The 17,508-nt window shown below is 37.2% G+C and overlaps 1 protein-coding gene across 5 annotated transcripts in view; it reads left to right on the forward strand.

The window, feature by feature from the left end:
• The window catches only part of PHKB (phosphorylase kinase regulatory subunit beta), a 70,569-nt gene that overhangs the window by 19,668 nt on the left and 33,393 nt on the right, over positions 1-17,508 (forward strand). For all 5 annotated transcript variants that reach the window (XM_033069355.2, XM_033069352.2, XM_042779622.1 and 2 more), the window contains 6 exons: positions 4,771-4,834; positions 7,257-7,352; positions 8,948-9,145; positions 9,739-9,796; positions 12,546-12,623; positions 14,407-14,565. In XM_033069355.2, coding sequence (XP_032925246.1) covers positions 4,771-4,834; positions 7,257-7,352; positions 8,948-9,145; positions 9,739-9,796; positions 12,546-12,623; positions 14,407-14,565 — 653 coding nt within the window. The remainder of the gene's footprint in view (positions 1-4,770; positions 4,835-7,256; positions 7,353-8,947; positions 9,146-9,738; positions 9,797-12,545; positions 12,624-14,406; positions 14,566-17,508) is intronic.

Genomic DNA, 17,508 nt, shown 5'->3' on the forward strand with positions numbered 1-17,508 from the left:
TTTGCAGCATTCTGGTTATTCAGTATGTGAATTTTCTCCAGGGAGAACTGAGCATCTTTTAAACAGATGGAAATGGGCATGTTGTTTTGTCTTAATCTAGACAGACACTTATAAGTTGATTTTCTAAGAGTAAAGTTTTGTGAGATGGACTGGGCCAATCTAACAGATCATTGAGCTTGCATAAGGGGAAGCACAGAGCTTGGTCCTAATTTAAGAAGTAGACGTTGGTCATCAGAAACAAGTATTGCCCCTATTTATCATTCTTTGTGTACATGTGGATACTCTGCTTCACTGTAGAAAGCTGGTAGGCAATTTCCCTGGTTCTCATAAATCAGGAAAAATGGAAAGGCAGCATTCATCAAAAGACGTATTTAGATACTATTGAGGAAAGCACTGGGTATACTGAAATATTCTTTATGTTCCAATTGTATCTACCAAAGAGAGAGATAAAACCCTTTTGTTTTAAATTGATGAGGCAATTATGAGTATCAGGTCTACTCACAAATGATGTGTATGGGTCTTTTGTGATTATGGACCCCAAAGTGGTCTCTTCAGGGTCTCCTGACCCCTAAAGTCTGTGATGGAAGTCTCTATACAGGCTGTGTTTGCTTTCAGAATGAGTAGGCAATTCTTGTGTTTTATTGAAAGAAGCTTTCTTTTCAAAGGGGATATTATACAATTGAAAGTCTGCACATTATGGTCCATGTTAAGAGATGCAGGTATTTTAAGCCTTCGCAGTCTCAGCATTCTCTCTTAGTACAGCTCCAAACACTTCTGATAAATGATAAATAGCAGAACACTCTGTGGAGCACGTCTTCACTGATGTATGCAAATTGATGTCTTTTATTGGTTCAAAGGCAAGATTTGTAACAGCTTTTATTGTAGTGTGATCCCTTCCCATACAGCTGAACTTCACAAAAATTAATTTGTCCTGTAGCCGTTTGATCAGGCTGCTCTGCAGGCATTTGCTGAGTGGCTGTGCAAAGTGCTGCTGATACCTCCTGTATGCACTGTGAGAATTTGGAAATTGCCAAAGTGCAGCATCCTCATATTCCAAATCTGGGACAGCTGAGCCTCAGTCCTGCTCTTCTCTGGAGTACATAGCACATTGCTGTGGTGCTGTCCTTCCTTGTTCTTTTTTGGCTCATACGATTACAAAGTTATTAGTGATGTAGAAATTTTTTCTTTGCTTATTTTTCATGTCCTCTGTGGTGCTTGATGTTCCAGTTGAGATGCACAGCACTCAGATGGGGGCAAGAAATTGAACAGGAGGAGGATTAAGGGTGGATATACTTGAAGGTGTATTTTGATTTACACTTGCTAAAAATATGCAAATTTTAGTGCTTGCCCTCAGGCATTTTACTGAGGAGATGAATCCAACAATTAAAACGTAACGAGAATTACGGATGTTGTTTAAGTGTGTTTACTAAATCTCTTTTAGCAAGCTGGAAGTGGTTTCTCTAGGTTAGTCTCATCTTCCCCTGCCCTAAATATGGCTCAAGGTCAAATGTTGCCCATGACATTATGATTGCAAGGCTATTCTTGATAATCCTTGACACCTTAAAATAATTGGTAGTTCCAGTAAGGTCTAAGGATTGCACCTGTTGAGGCTCAGTGGGGTCATTAAGAAGAAACCTTTTCATTTGAAGCACACAGAAGGAAAGAACAGGATTCTCAAAACAGAATCTCCATCCTTGGAGGTTTGTGAGACTTGTCTGCTATAGGCTGTGATTTACTTAAATTGGTCTTGGTTATGACGTCAGGCATCAAGTGAGGTTTTGTGTTGGGCTAGATGAGTTCCGTAAGACCCTTTTGGCCAATGACTTAATAATCCTGTGAAATTTTCAGAGGAATATTTTGTGAGGGTTTGGGTGAGGTTTTGTTTTGGGCCCATCTCCAAGTAAGCACCATTTTCTCCAGGCAGATTCCACAGGTCAGTACAGTCTGTTCATAGTGGCTTAATGAGTGGAGGAAGGAATGCATTTATTAAAATGCATTTTGCCATTAATTCATTCTGTTAAGATGCTCCATTTACTGAATTTGTAGAGTATGAGGAATGTATTTTCTGTACAAAGACACCAGCATGATGTTTATTACAGAAACTCTTTAGCAATTTGCCCAACAGGAAGGCATTAATCAGTAGGAATGAAATGAGTATGAAGTGTGATCACAGTCCTGAAGTGCACTGTGCTGTGTGATTGTTCACTCTTGTAAAAACACACTTGGTGCAAAGGCTGTTCACAGACTTCATTTTTCTTTTAAAGTGACTTCCTCCTGTCTTTTACCCACAACACTTTTGATAATCTGAGTAGTACTTGTGGGTGTGGTGAAGAGAGTGATTGACAATGTTGGGATGTTTATATGGTGACTGGCTAGTAATTGTAAGAGTAGTGAAGTCTCAGGGGCTTTAAATGAATAAAGGTAGAAGAATGCTGATGAGTTACAGTAAATTATTAAATTAGTCTTATTGTAGAATAATGACTGAGTCTGCAAAATAGAGATGATTTCAAGGAAGCAACACATGTTTGACTTGAATTTCTTTCAAGCAGTATCATCCTATTTTGTAGACAGATTGAATAGTTTTGTTATCTGAATACCAATTCAGCATTTATTACTTCTCTACCTTTTATCAGTAACTTTTTTCTCACTCTGAAAATATATCATGTTGATACTAGGACTGTTACTTGAAAGTAAGTGCAAGATTTTGACATGTGATACAGCCTCCAGTGTGCAGGATTTCTCTGATTTTTATTTTCTGTATATGTAATTTGATAATAATACTGAATTCCTCTGAAAAGTTCTCTTCTGAGTCATCATGCCAATTTATTTGATCAATAGGTAGGTGATAATTAGAATAGAGCAATTTTTAGAACAATTACCTTTTTTTTAGGTATTTGAAACAAAGCCAGAAAAATAATTACATTCCCAGCTCTTCTGAGCTCAGTTTGTTTCTTCATCTCATTCTCCAGCTCTAAAAGCTTTCAGCATCAGAAGGTACCAAACAGAGGCAGCTGCTCAGAGCAGGCTGTGGTTAGGCTGGTCAGCTTTCTCTTGTTGAACAATTAGAAGTGAAACCCAGGAGTATTATTTCTGGCAGTATTTCAGAAAGGAACATGGGGGTTTATAAATGGTATAGTATGAAATCAGTCTAAAGTATTTCTAATATTAGAACCAATGCAGGTAAAGTAATACTTAAAAAACCAAACTCTGTAACTGCATTGAATTATTTTCATTATTTTCAATATTTTCTGTGTAATCATAATTTGACTCCATATTTAACATATGGATTTGTAAGTAATAATTTGAAATTTCATTTTTTGTATTAATGGATAGTAAAAATCAGTTTATTTAGAGTAAGGTAAAATATTTGCTTCCATCCCAGAGTGCTACATGGAGTACAGAAAAATAAAGATTGAAGCACAGTCCCTGTTTGCAGATCTCTGCCAATTTAATTGTTGTAAATGTTTTGGTGGGGGGCTGGATGATGAGGTTGTTTGTCAATAGTCACAACCCCTCTTACATAGAAGTGGGGAACTGTTAGTGCTTATTATCTGAATATTTATTATAACTCAGTGTTTCATTAATAAGTTTTAGAAACAAAAATAAACTAAGCTTTGTTTCACTGGATGCTCTGAGTCTCTTTTACCAGTTTGCCTAAGAGAATGTAAAAGGTTTTAGTTTAATGAGCTGGACCTCTGGAGTATTTCCAGGCCCTGCACTTCTCTGTCACCCTGGGGGAGCAAAGGCCTTTCCCTACCTGAGTGTGTGCGTTGGACAGAACTGTCAGAAGCCTCAGACTGTTACACTTTCTTTGGGAACTCTGGCACTGTTGGGAAATAGCTCATGTAACATTTCACTTTTAGATGCCTTGTGACCATAATGTCTGGAATTTTGGAATCAACATGCAAAAAATGTGGTGTTTCATATGCATGTTAATGGTGTAGTTCCCTACTGCAGTTGAATGGACATAAGTAAAGTTGGCCTTTCTATAATTATGTGTTCTTTAAAACTGAGAAGAAGAGAGGATTGAAACTTAAAGGAGAGGAATGCAGCCTCATTTTTTCTTTTAATACTCACAAGGAAAATAGAAAACTACACTTTTAAAATGAAATTACCTTGTTAAAATGTACAGTTTTATTTGTACTGTAGAATTTACATAATGTTTAATAAATTAGTTTAACACAGAATTTGATTTTTAAATTATGTAATTATAAGTGATTTTAATCCATAGTGTCTTAAAATGTGAGTGCTAACTTGAAGTCTTGATGGAATTCCTGGGTCCTGTTTTCTTTGTGGTGAAGTGAAATAAAGGATGTGTCACTATGTGGTTGACATCAGAAAATCTTTCTGTTGTGAATTCTTTTGATGAGTTCTTTTATTATATTGAAAGCTAGAAATCAGTCTTTTAAAGTTTAATGCTTGAGAGCTGGCTTGAAAAATTGTGCTGAAGTAAATCCTCTATCTCTGTGCTCTTGGCGAGACCTCGAAACACATAATGCCAGGTGTCTGATAGCAAGGTGAGAACAGAAGTTCTTTTGCCAGATGGTCTCTGACATTTGAAGACAAGTAAAAATGCTGAGTACTACTTCAGAGAAAAGAAAAAACAACTTACTACAAAACAACCCCAAATCTACTGCATCATCATTTTATTAACATAAAGGTTAAGCACGAAATTCAAATCGAGAAAAGATCATGGCACTGTCCAGTGTGTGAAGTTTTAGCCTGGGCTTGAATTGATACCTCTGGGTTTTTGTTTTGTTTTCTCCTCAGCTCCGTGGGACTGGCAAAAGCAGCTTTAGAAGCAATTAATGGTTTCAATCTCTTTGGAAATCAGGTAATAGGAGTGTTTGTTTTCCCTCCTTTTTTGTTGGTAATAATGATTTACGGGGTGGATCAGAGGATATTTAAAAGTATCTAGCACAGTTTGTTAGATTCCAGCTTTAAAGTTAGTTTGCAAACTAATTGCTGCTGTTTCAGGTACAGAATTTGTCTGATAAAATCATTAGTCCCCTTACTATCAAGAATCACTTGGGATTTTTCCTTAGAAAAATACTAAAGTGATTGGAGCTTAGTCTGAAAAAGAATTTTGTTACCAACATGTTTTTTTTCCTTCAGAACTGTATATGTTGCTGATACTAGAATATAGTGCCACCTTCAAGCATTACCTTCCTTTTGTCTGCTTCCTTCATGTGGCTTTTGATCAAGACTTTAAGCAAGCTGCTTTTATATAATCTCACTTTTTTACCTGTTTTTAATTTCAGCCATAAAGTCTTTTCTCATCCTTTCATGTGGCTTGGATCAATTAGGAAAGCAAGCCTTTTCTGACACTTTTATATGTGAATTCCAAGTGCATCTTTTTGGTGCTATATGTACAGTAGTCTCTTGCTAAAATAAAAGAATACTCTTCCAAATTAATGGTTTAGAAAAATGTATGTATGGAAGAGAGAAGCCATACATTTTTAGAAGTCAAGTGTTCAGAGCTAGGAGGTAGTAAGCACCTTCAATAATGATCAGACACTCTACATGCATTGTTATTCTTTCAGGAATTCCATTTACCTATAATCTTTATCTTCCCAACAGTTTGAAGCACCAGTAAATGTGGGTGTTGAGGGTTTTTTTCAATTTTTTTTCCTGAATTCTGAAATGGATGAATAAATTGCTGAAGCAAGACCAGTTCAAATGCTTTGAGTGTTTATTTCCAAGATCTGTAGCTGCCATTAACAGAACCCATTCTGACCTTCAGTCTATGCAGAGTTTGCCATTGTTCTTAGCTCCAGCTGTGTTCCAGTGGCTTTGAGAAATCCCCTTGAGCCCCTCAAGAGACTTGTTTGCACCTGCAGCTGCACAGGTACAACCTGCAGAAATCACTGCTGGGGCACCACTGCTCAGAGGAACATGTTAAAGGCTGACCTGGGGAGACTTGTTTGTGTATGAGCTGCATGCCCTCTACTGGGTTGGGCAAAACCATTTTTTTTCCCCCATAAATCAAGTCTCTGTAAGGTGTTCTTACTCAAGAAGTTTATAGTCTTTAGAGAAGTGAAAAAGAGTTCATTTGTCAGATGAGGTGCTTGTGGGTTTATGAAATGCAAATGAGCCTGCTCCTGAATCCCCAGAGAATCCTTCCCTGCAGCACAGACTTTGGAACTGCACGTGTAGGCAGTTGTGTTCAGAGTTTGTAGATGAGTTTAGAGATTTGGGAATAATCAGAATCTGGATTAAGAAGAAAGTTAAGAAATCATCAAAGCCAGTGTGATTATTTGTGTACATTCTTATTACAGCACTAGTCAGTGTGTACCTTGCTAGAATGACTGAGAAAACAGATTATTTTCCATGAAACCAGTGGAAAAAATTGTTCAGGGTTTTGTTTAAAACCCTTTGGAAAAACATCTCAGTGGATGGGACTGCTGGCGTACAAAGAAGGGTCATGAGGTACTTATGTAGAAACTTCACTGGAAATTGAAGTTTTTAGTAATTAGAATGGTGGGCTCTGGAACAGTCTTGCTAGGAAAGTATACCAAAGAAACTGACTGCTGGTTAGGAGAAATTTGGCAGATTTATGAAAATTTATGGAATTTTTGACCATAGTGGAAGGAACTCACATTGACTGTGTCTTCCAGTGGGGGAGTGATCCTGAGATTCATGATCAGTTGCATCATGCATGAAGATACTTGTTCATTAACAAACCTTAATTGGCAAGAAGTTGCCTACTGGTAATAGTTCTAAATACTATTCATTATGGTTAGACTCCCTCTGAGCCAGGGGAATTTTGTTTAGTGTTTCAGGAAGTATCAAGAAATTGACAGAGAAATCTAGTGTAAAATTACTGATTTTATTGGGAAGTAGACTTTGCTAAGGAGTAACTGTTGATAATGCAGGCCTTAGAATAACTGAAAAGCAGACCATTTTTTATTTGCTATGAAAGTCCTTTTCCAAAGCAGTACCCATACTGAATAGCCAATTGTTTGTGTTCTACCTGACTTGTAATGAAATATTCAGCATCACTGTTTAGAACATTTCCTGCATTCACAGGGAAGAACAGCTACTCTTTTTTGTTTGTCCTTAATACAGGCCTCATTTTTCAAGAATTAATAGGAGAGTTAATGGCTTGAATGAATCATATAATTACTAATAAGTAAAATTTTCATCTACCAAGCAATGACAACACAACCTAAATTAAACACAGAACCAGTGAGTTTCAGCAGGATGCACCAACCTTCTTCCCTTTGCCTCAAACCAATGCACTGCTGTGTTCACAGGGCTGCTCTTGGTCTGTCATATTTGTGGATTTTGATGCCCATAACCGGAACAGACAGACCCTGTGCTCGTTGCTGCCCCGGGAGTCAAGGTCTCATGTAAGTCATTAAAAAAAAATCACCTCTACAGAGTGTGGAAAAAAACAGGGCATATGAATTCTTAGTTGTGTGGTGGACCTTCTGATCTACCTGATAAAGGTGAAATTGGTGGGAAGGTCTTAAAGTTTTGCTTTTTAAAATGTCACTGTGATGTAGTTGTTTTACTCAACAATTACAGTGGCACTATTTATTTTTTTAAGACTTAGATTAAAATTGTAACCTCTTGATAGCTTTCTAGACAATGTTAAAATAAAAGTTGAAATAACTTGTGAGATTTGCAGCCTTGGGGATTTGTTTTTCTTTTGGCCTAGTTTACATAGACTGTGTCTGCACTTTTGAAACCCTTTGTTTTAGCTTTAATTCTTTCTTTTGTCTAGGAAAAAAGCCTTTAAGGTTGGTTTATCATAAACTGCTGAATATTAACAATTTCTTGTTATAAGCTACCGTTACAAATGTATTTCCTTAGTGAGTAAATCTAAGTGACATAAGTGTAGATTAGTTTAAAAAAACATCTATTTCAGTGCTAGCATCAAAGGTAAATTTGGTGTTGGAGAATTAGTAATTTAAAGTGAGTGATAATAGTGTTCTGCTTTTTTATTCATTCTGGACTATAATAACAGTTTTGTTCATGAAATAGGCTATTAATCTTAAACATTAATAGTTTACTCATTGTGTAGAAGAATTATAGCAGAGTTGTAGTGCTGGATAATTAAAATAAAAGGCACTGTCAGCTACTTTTTTTATAGTCAAATGCTCTTTTAGAACTCTTGCTGTTTGTTATTTGCTGGAGACTTGAAATATTTCAACAGGAGCTGATTTTATAACTTACCCCATAGAAATCTTTGTGTTCTTTCTTTCATGGGTTCATGTCAATTGTAGTGGCAGAAATTCTAAATAGTGAAATATCTTGACTATATCAGCAGGAAAGGATAGTTTTTTGTCTGTTTCTGGAAGCTTACCTGTAGAGAAGATGCACTAGTTAGTAATTTTTCTTGTGTTTTTAATTCGTAAGAGATCCACATGGTTCCTGAGAAGCTTGCTCATATTTTGTTCTGAATTATTCCCTTATCTTCTTAATTATAAATCAGATAGGCTTGTTTGTTCCAGCACCCTAAGAATATTTCTGAAAAAGCTGTTCAGAAATGATTATTTAATCATAGGTACTTCTCAGCATTGTACCTTTATGAAATATTTGTGCTTCTTTTTGAGCATGTGACACCCAAATGTTTGTTTCCTCAAGAAATAAACTGGAGAATGTATTTTTAAAATAAACAAACAAAAATCCCAAACCACAAAGTTTTATAGTGTTTTCAATTGTGCCTGCACATTATCATCTGTAAAACAGGTGTCATTCAGAGTTAAATGAGTTTTCTTCTAAATTGTGTATCTGCACATCTGGTTTGTAGTTTATCCTGATACTCCCTAAAAATTTTTATTTTGCACACTATTTTCCTAAATTAGCACTATGATTTTGATAAGATAATGTTCCAAATGTATATTTCACTTAGTAAGTTACACAGTTCTTTGTTTGTGCATCAAATAATTGTCAGGAATCTAATTAAATTTGTAATGTCCTATTTCTCCCTCTCCTACAGAATACTGATGCAGCTCTTCTGCCCTGCCTTAGTTATCCTGGATTTGCTTTGGATGATGAGGTTCTGTTTGGTCAAACACTAGATAAAATTATTAGGAAGTTGAAAGGCAAATACGGGTTTAAGAGGTTTCTGAGGGACGGGTACAGGACGGCGCTGGAGGACAGAACGCGGCGCTATTACAAACCAGCAGAAATCAAGGTAAAGTCCTGCCCCAGCCCTGACACCCCTCCAGGTACTGCACTGGAATTGCCCTGGATTCCTGGGGGCTTCGAGGCGAGGAGATGCCTTCTGTAATTTGCATGTGCAGTTTGCAGAGATTGCTAAGTCAGCATTGACTTATTGGTTTGGTTTGTAATGGATGTGCTTTCATTTACATTTAAGGTACAGTTGATTTCACATAACAAATAAGGAAATTATTTATCATCTCATTTAATTTCACAGCTGACTACAGTCTGAGTGTGTGTGGAAAACAATTTTGCTTTTGATCACAGTATTTATCAGTTAAGGTTATCTAAATGAAAATTTATTTATTTTTCCCCCATAGTTTCTCTATGAAAAATAAAAAGTAGATTATTTAAATATTCTGCTTGAGAGTGAGCCACAGCAAATATAAAGGCACAGTTCAAGTGCCCATAGAATTAAGAAGCGCAATGGTAAATGTACTAAAATATTTTTGCATTTTGCAAAATATGTTTCTCTTTTGTTGCTTAGAAATTACTCTACAGGATTATTTAGATATATTTCCTTAAATGAAAATTATGAAATATCTGATGAATTGTTCTTCTTTGCAGCTTTTTGATGGCATTGAATGTGAATTCCCTCTTTTTTTTATTTTCATGATGATTGATGGTAAGTATAGCTTTACATTCCTGTTCCTTGAAGGCATTAGAGAAATGAGCTTTTAGAGGAAAGATACAAAATTATTTTCCTGTCCTGCCAAAAAAAGCAATAATGCAGTGACACTAAATATCTAACTGAGAGTTCTGCCTCCTGGGTTACAAAACCCCAAGCATCCCAACCTCCTAGAATTCAGCATTTCTAATATGAACTGTTTTTAGAATATAACTCAATAAAGGTTTTTTAAAAGCTTCAATCTGTGGCATTGTCCTGCATTGCATTTTAAGCCTGAAAAACTTTCAGGTATATCAGAACTTTGCAGCATTTCAGGAAAGAGGGAGGGAGAGCATGCTGCCACACTCAATGTGCACTAGGGCTTCTCAGGTTGAGTATTGTGTGGCAATTGAATCAGAATTCAGAAGAGAAGAAAGGGAACCAGGAAAGGTTTAGTTTCCTCCTGGCCACAATTTTTCACATAGTCAGTCTGATTGAATAATAAAACAAAATTTAAAAATCAAAAGAAAACCAAGAAAAACGACACCGCCTTCTTCTTGACATGGGGACACGAGACACACCAGAGAAGTTAAAGGGGTGATCTGAGGATGGAAGCTAGAACTTGCATAGCACAGAAATCTGAATAAGAACATGAGTAGAGTTACAACTTTCAAAGGGATTTTTAAACAGATTAAAATCTGTCCATCTTTTCTTTCTCCTGTAGCACGTTGAATAGTTTTCAGATACAGACAGTGAGGGGCACAGAAATCTGCCATCAGCCTCGACTCCTCTGCGGCTACCCACAGATTAAAAATATCGTGTTTGAAGATATAATAAGGTTTCACGATTGGTATTTCTAAAGAAATGTTTGACATTTTTCAAAGAGTGAGGCCCAAACTGGGGAGAAAGGCGCTGACATTTAATGCTGCCCACTTGCAGTTTTGAGAACAAAAAGATAGTCATCTTCAACTGAGGTTAACAAAAGAATAGAAAAAGCATTTTACGCTTCTTGTATACAAAACCCCCTATAAAATACATACTTTGCACATACTGTCCTTGTCCTTTCTGCCTGGATCATACTTCTAGGAAATAGAATAATTCTGTTCATATATTTTGAGCAAATATTTCCAAATCCACAAGGTTCCTTAATGCAAAATCGTGTATACACAGCAATGGCAAAAAGACAATGATGTGGGAGGAGCAGAGATTGCTCCTGTGTCAGGAGTATCCTCGAGTGTTTTGAAATGTTCAGTGTGTCACTTGAAACACACCCTTTTGTGTGCCAAGTTTGATTGCATTTGTGTCTCTTGGCAGCTGTAAATGTCCCTGCATACGTACAGTAATTTCACAATTATAAGCTGCACCATTTTGACTAAAATTTTGGTCTGAACCCAAAGTGCGGCTTATAATCAGGTGCGGCTTATATATGGACAAAGAACGAAAAGTTGCTGTTTTAGTTTGGAGGACAGGTGTCTGCTGAGAAAGGCAGGAGCTTCTCTTTGAAATGGAGAATGTAAACCCCCTCCCTCCAAATTATTATAATTTTGAAATCAAGGAGCTTTCAGGCAAAGATATGGGAATTAGGAATAGCAGTTCTTTACTAGGGAAATCAAAATAGAAATACAGTACTACAAAGAAACAAACTCCAAACCCTGACACAGTCAGAGTACAACCTGACACCCGTCAGGCAGGGTGTTGGTAGCAGTCCCATTAAATGGTGGTTGCAGTCCCCTTGTAGTGACAGATGTGATTCAGTTGAAGCAGTGCTCCTGTAGAAGGTGCAGTTTCCCTCTGGAGTCCAGTGGAGAAAGGGACTCCCTTAGTGTCCCAAAACCTCTGTTTTTATCTTGGTAAGAAATGTTGGGCTCTTTCCCCTGGCTGGAGCAACTCCCAATGGGATGCAGTAATTTTATCAGTCCCACAGTGGGACTCAATGGCCATTAGCAGAAAATGACTGGCTGGAGGAAGGATGGGGTGTGAAAAGATAAAGAACAATGCCCTGCCTGGTTTCAATGGATGGCCCATTAGCAGAATATCTGCCGTGGAGATAAGGATACTGCCCCCACCCTCAACAGATTGTGATAGAACAGATACCTTTTATCACATTCTATATTGTAACCCAAGACAGTTCCTGACACAGGGACATGCAACTTATAATCAGTTGTGGTTTATAATTGTGAAATTACTGTACTTGGGAATATTTGAAAATGTAGTGAGCAATGCTTGTCAAGTTTTAGGTGTGGATGGAGTATTGAAGAACCATGGAAATAAAAAAAATTGATGGTTGAAAAACTGAATATTAGTATAAAATTTATAATGCAAAGTTTTCATCTAGCTCATTCCCCTTTGAATGTTAAAAATATTCTTCTTTAAAACATCACCTTGCTTGTCAGATAGATCAATTTTTTCTTTGAGGAACAGAAATGGGTTTTGTATTGTTAATATATATTTTCATTTAAGAACTTTCCATGAACTGAACATTAATCATGCTAATATTCATCAGATTCTTCTTGGAAAGTTCTGCTAAAACAATTTTTAAGGGGCTGATAATCCCAAACATACCAGTGTCTCCCCAAAAGCAGCATCAGGGAGTTGACTGTTGTGATCTACAGCTCAGTCTTTTACTTTTCATGAGCTATTTAGTGTGTAGGCACTTAATATTTCATTTTGAAAAGTAAATACTGGATTTTTTTTTTCTTCCTCTTATGAACTTTGAGGTCATGGAAAAATTATTTCATTAAATCAATTATTGTTCTGTTATTTTTAGGCATTTTTAGAGGAAATCCTACACAAGTAAAGGAATATCAGGATCTTCTGGACCCTTTGCTTCAACATACACCTGAAGGTATTATCTGGAAATTGTTCTTATGAAACAATTGTAGCTCTTTAATGACTTGAAATTATAAAAATCCTGACTTAACTATTCATTTATATTGTGGTCAAAATAATGCTAAGTATGAACATCAATATGTTTCCTTGGAGCAAAATACTAATTCTAAAAGAACCTCTTTTATGTAGATACATTGCATCATAAAGTGTGATAATAAAAGTACTGATACTGAAGATTTACACTGTGCCCACTCATTCCTCTCCTCCTTCACCTCTGCTTTATTGTTTACAAAGTTCACTTCTACTTTTCAGGCAAATATTAACTACCAGCAGTCAGATTGTTTTAATGTCCCACCTGGACCCAGTTGAGAATTACTCTCATCATTCATTGTCACCTAATTTTGCAAGCTTTAAAACATAATTTGGTACATGCAAATAAATTGTTTCTAGCTTAGAGCTGGGAACGTGGCTACATAATCATTTTATTATAAATGTTCTCTTATTTAAATTGGGCACTTCAAAATTCTTGTGGCACTGCAGACAAGGCTTGTGGTGGCCTACAGGCACAGCCATCCAGAATTCAGTAAAAAAACCAAAAAGGCCATAAGTTTGAGTGGGAGGAAAAGAAATGGCCTGAGAACAGAACAATCCAGTTTTAAAACTCAGCATTTGAGTCACCTGTTCTTACATCTGTTACACAAGTGGATGCAGAATATGCCTTGTTCTTTAAACTTTCTGAAGTGAACTGATTTCTGTAAGGCAGTGAAACATTCCCTTACCAAATTTGCATTATGTAGCAAATTTTTCTTGCTGGTTGTTGCTTTTTTCTGATTACTAATGAGTATGGGAAGGTTCATGGACACTAAATTAATCTTGTGGTTCCTTTTGTTGCATGTCATCACAAATGTCACATCTTAAGATTTCTGGGTGTGTTTTGGTGCCTCACTCGTTTGAATCTAGTATCTTTAGTAACTGTTGGTTTTCCATTTTTTCTCTGCTTCTTCCCAGTAATTTGGGGTTTTTTTCTAATCAAGTAGTAAGACACTACAGCTCTATTCTGTTTATCAGCTGTTCTTTATCCAAATTAGTTGAAGAGTAGAGCAATATTAAGGTGGAATTTAATTATGCAGGGAGCATATTAATTTGCTTTTCAATTTCATATAATTAGGTCAGTCATTTGTAAATATGTCTCTAAATTCCTGATGCATGTCCACTTAAAAAGTTCTGAAATAAAGTTTATAAATATCAGCAATACCTGTGGCATATCTCTAGATACAAGGTATGTATCTTCTAGTAGAGAAGTTATGCCATTTTGTTTCATGATGTTTCAAGTGCTTTTCTTAAACATTTGATTAATAAAATTATCCAATACCAAGGTGACTCTTTCTGAGCAGGAATTTTAGTTGGAAAGGTTGTGTGATGTTGAGCCTATGTTAACTGGGGGCACAACATCCCAAGGGTTTCACTGGGACCCAGCTTTTATTGCTTTTGGTTAAGGCTTCTTAACTGAACTGCGTTCTCCTTCAGATTACTTCTTTTATTTTTAGTTTGCACAGAAGGTGCTGCTCAAACACACCTGTTCTGGGAAAAATTTCTGAGGAAATGTCTGGTAAAATACAAAGCCATTGAAAATTACCCTGTGATTCCTCTCTGAGATAACAATGAATGACAATCTCTGTTCAGACTGTTACTGGGGTGCAGTATTTCCTGGTTTGAATTCACTTCAGATTTATTAGGGGAGTCCAATCAAGTAATGAGGGCAGTGATATTTACTCACAGGCTGTGCTTGCTGTCCCCAGGGTGCCCTGTTGTCCCCAAGTATTACTACGTGCCTGCTGACTTTGTGGAGCTGGAGAAGAGGAGCCCGGGCAGCCAGAGGCGCTTCCCCAGTAACAACGGGAGGGACGGGAAGCTGTTCCTGTGGGGCCAGGCCATGTACATCATTGCCAAGCTGCTGGGTGAGAGCTGAGCACCTTCTGGCCTCATTGTGTTCCTCTGGAATCCAAATATTGCCTTGGATTTTGAATGGACTTTGAGTTGCCTGTGTGTCCTCTGCTCTGGTACATCTGTGACAGACAAAAATTGCTTTGCTCTACTTTTGGTTTTATACTGCATACTATAATGCTTAGTGGAATATTTCATGGAGTACTGAAAACCTAAACATGATGACAGTTATATTTTTTTTCTGGCTTTCCCTCTTATTTCCTTTTTTTCATGACAGACTATATTAATGTGATGCTTTCTGGGTTAACTGTATCAGTTGCACCTGTACAGTGATATTTGTAAGTGATTTATAGCATTTAATTCAAATTATTGACTGCTTAAGCAAGACAGGTTAAAACTTTGAATAATTACAGTCTCAGAGAAAGTTAATGATTCATTCATCTGTGTTATTGTTACCCTTTTTCAGTTGTATGAGCAATTGCAAGTGCTTATCAAAGTTGGGCCACTGAAGGTTGTTATGGTAAATTCCTGTCACAAAGAAACTCTCAGTCTCACTTGGAATTATTGTTTAATAGGCTAATGCAAAAGGAATGGTTAATCCAGAAAAACTCTTCACAGTTGTGTTTTTGCTTTAGTATTTCTTTTAGGAGAAAGATACATTACGTTATTTCAACAATTACCTAGTAATCAGTAGATGGAGTTCTGGAAACTATTTTTCTGTTAACACAGAAGGGAAACAGGCTGTTGGTAATAAAAATTTTAAAAATTGAAGGGGAATTTAAAAATTCAGCAGTTGGCAAGAACAGTGGATGTATCTTTAGGTATAGGGGGACAGAGTCTGTCTGGTGCTCCACCTGTTTGGTTTTGCTGGATTCCTTGCAAAATTCCTCTTTTAACTAATGCTTCAAAGTAAATGCAGGCAATCTCACTGTTAGTTAAAAAAATAATTTAATAGAGTATTAGCCAAGTAATCCTCCAGTGTGTGAGGTTGCTGTAATAGTTCTGCTAGTATTGATCTTATACTGTTATTTGTGTGTTTCTGTACCTGCAGAATGCTGGTTAAATAAGTTCTATTTATAGTTTGCTAACTGTTTGTGTAACATAAACATTATTGTGTTTCAGTTCTTTGCTGAACATTCTTACACATGGCTTTTTGTTTGTTTGTTTTAATTTTTTTTCAAAAGATTCAAAATACCAGAGTAATTTTTTCCTGCTTCTTTCGTAGTTCTTGCAAACAGAGTTTGGAGGTCTTACAGTGATTGTTCATTAGAGGTTGTTATATCAGGAACTCCATATATTCCTACTAATTTAGATTTGGTGCATTCAATTTTGCCCCTTATTGGTGAAAGCCTACCTGAATAACAATCTTGTCCTTAGTGAAAGTGTTTGTGTGTCTTACTTTCCATGTTGGTGGTTGCTAATTAAATGGAATCCTGGCTCCAAATACTTTGATATCTGGGAAGGTATTGGTTTCCCATTTCATTATCCATTCAGAAATCATTGTGTTGCCTCCAGGGTATCAATTAATTTGTGTTGTTCAGCCTCCTCACTCCTGCTGTGTAGGTAGCACACAGTACCACCTTTGTAGCTCCTGCTGCTGTCTCTGGACCTGGGCTCTGTCTCTTGAGGTCCAAATATTTCTGAATGCAGCAACAGGAACCTGAGTCAATTCTTAGCCTCCCACGGAGGGGCAAACAGAAATAGGGAAATAAAAATTTTGATCCTGCTTACAAATGCTGAGTAACAAGCAGTGAAATTGCCTGTGTGTCACTGCTGGAGGGCACCACATTTATGCAACTGAAAAATTGTTTATGAAGGAAAAAAGCATGTATTTTGCAGGTGGTGATGCTGTTTTGCACAGAATCTCCTTCTTGCTTTGGATGAAGCAGTTTGTAAAAGCTTTATGTAAAGGTCCCCATTTCAGAGCAAGGAAAAAGAGTCCCAGGTATTCAGGAGTTTTCGTGCAACTGAAAATTCACTCAGGCTTTTCTTTAGTAGCTCTCTTTCCTTTGTTTTTCCTTAGAATTCTTGTAGCTTGTTCTTTGAATTCAATGCTGCCTAGAACTAGGAGTTTTAGCAATATTTTTATATACCAAATGGATTAAATGTTGTCAGCTGCTGCTGATGCAGATAGGGAGCTAACAAAGGAATCTGCTTTTGCAGTCCAGTACGCTTGTACTTGTGATAATGGTGATGAATATTCACTAGCAGTTAGCTTAAGTTTTATAGTAGTCAATTGATACAGTTCTTTTAAATACGAAATTATTCTGACCATATATTTTAATTACTGAGCAATGTAAATCAGTGTTAAAACCAGTGGGAATAGAACACACATTCTGGAAACCTCCCTTGTTTTTAAGACTATGGGGCAGAGCCCATTGATCTTGAAATAATTTGGTTAATTCATTTTATTGGGTTAGCAGAACTTCACATAATTCAAGTAGCTTCCATTCCTTTAGCCAGCATAAGAATTCTGTGTGGACTAGAGCTCAGATGAGTGGTTTGCTCAGATATGCTTTGGTAACTCATGTGTCAGTAGGTTTATCAATTGTCCACAGTGATCCTTTATCACCCTGCTCTACTCAGGTTTGTGTCCATGGATATTGGCCCTGCAGGAGCAGTGCAGAGCCAGGAGCAGGATCCTTTCCTGGCTGCAGTCCAGCTGCCTGGTGCCAGCAGGAGGCTGAGGCCAGCACAGCATCCAGGGCTGGCAGAGCTGTGGGCAGCAGAAGGCTCTGCCCTGCCCTGCCCTGCCCAGCCAGGGTCCCTCAGTGCTGCCAGTGGTTTGCTCCATCACTGTGCTGCCCTAGCCCAGGCACCCTTCAGGCAGGGCATATTTTGAGTTTTAAGCTGCTGCCTTCATTTCCTCCACAGTGTAGTGCTCAGAAACATTCTGATCAAAGCAGTGTTGGTTTTCTCTCAGAGCTGAGTGCAGCCATGAGTCACTTGTGATTTAG

The sequence above is a fragment of the Catharus ustulatus genome, chromosome 11, assembly GCF_009819885.2.
Source record: "Catharus ustulatus isolate bCatUst1 chromosome 11, bCatUst1.pri.v2, whole genome shotgun sequence".
NCBI classification, from domain to species: Eukaryota; Metazoa; Chordata; class Aves; order Passeriformes; family Turdidae; genus Catharus; species Catharus ustulatus.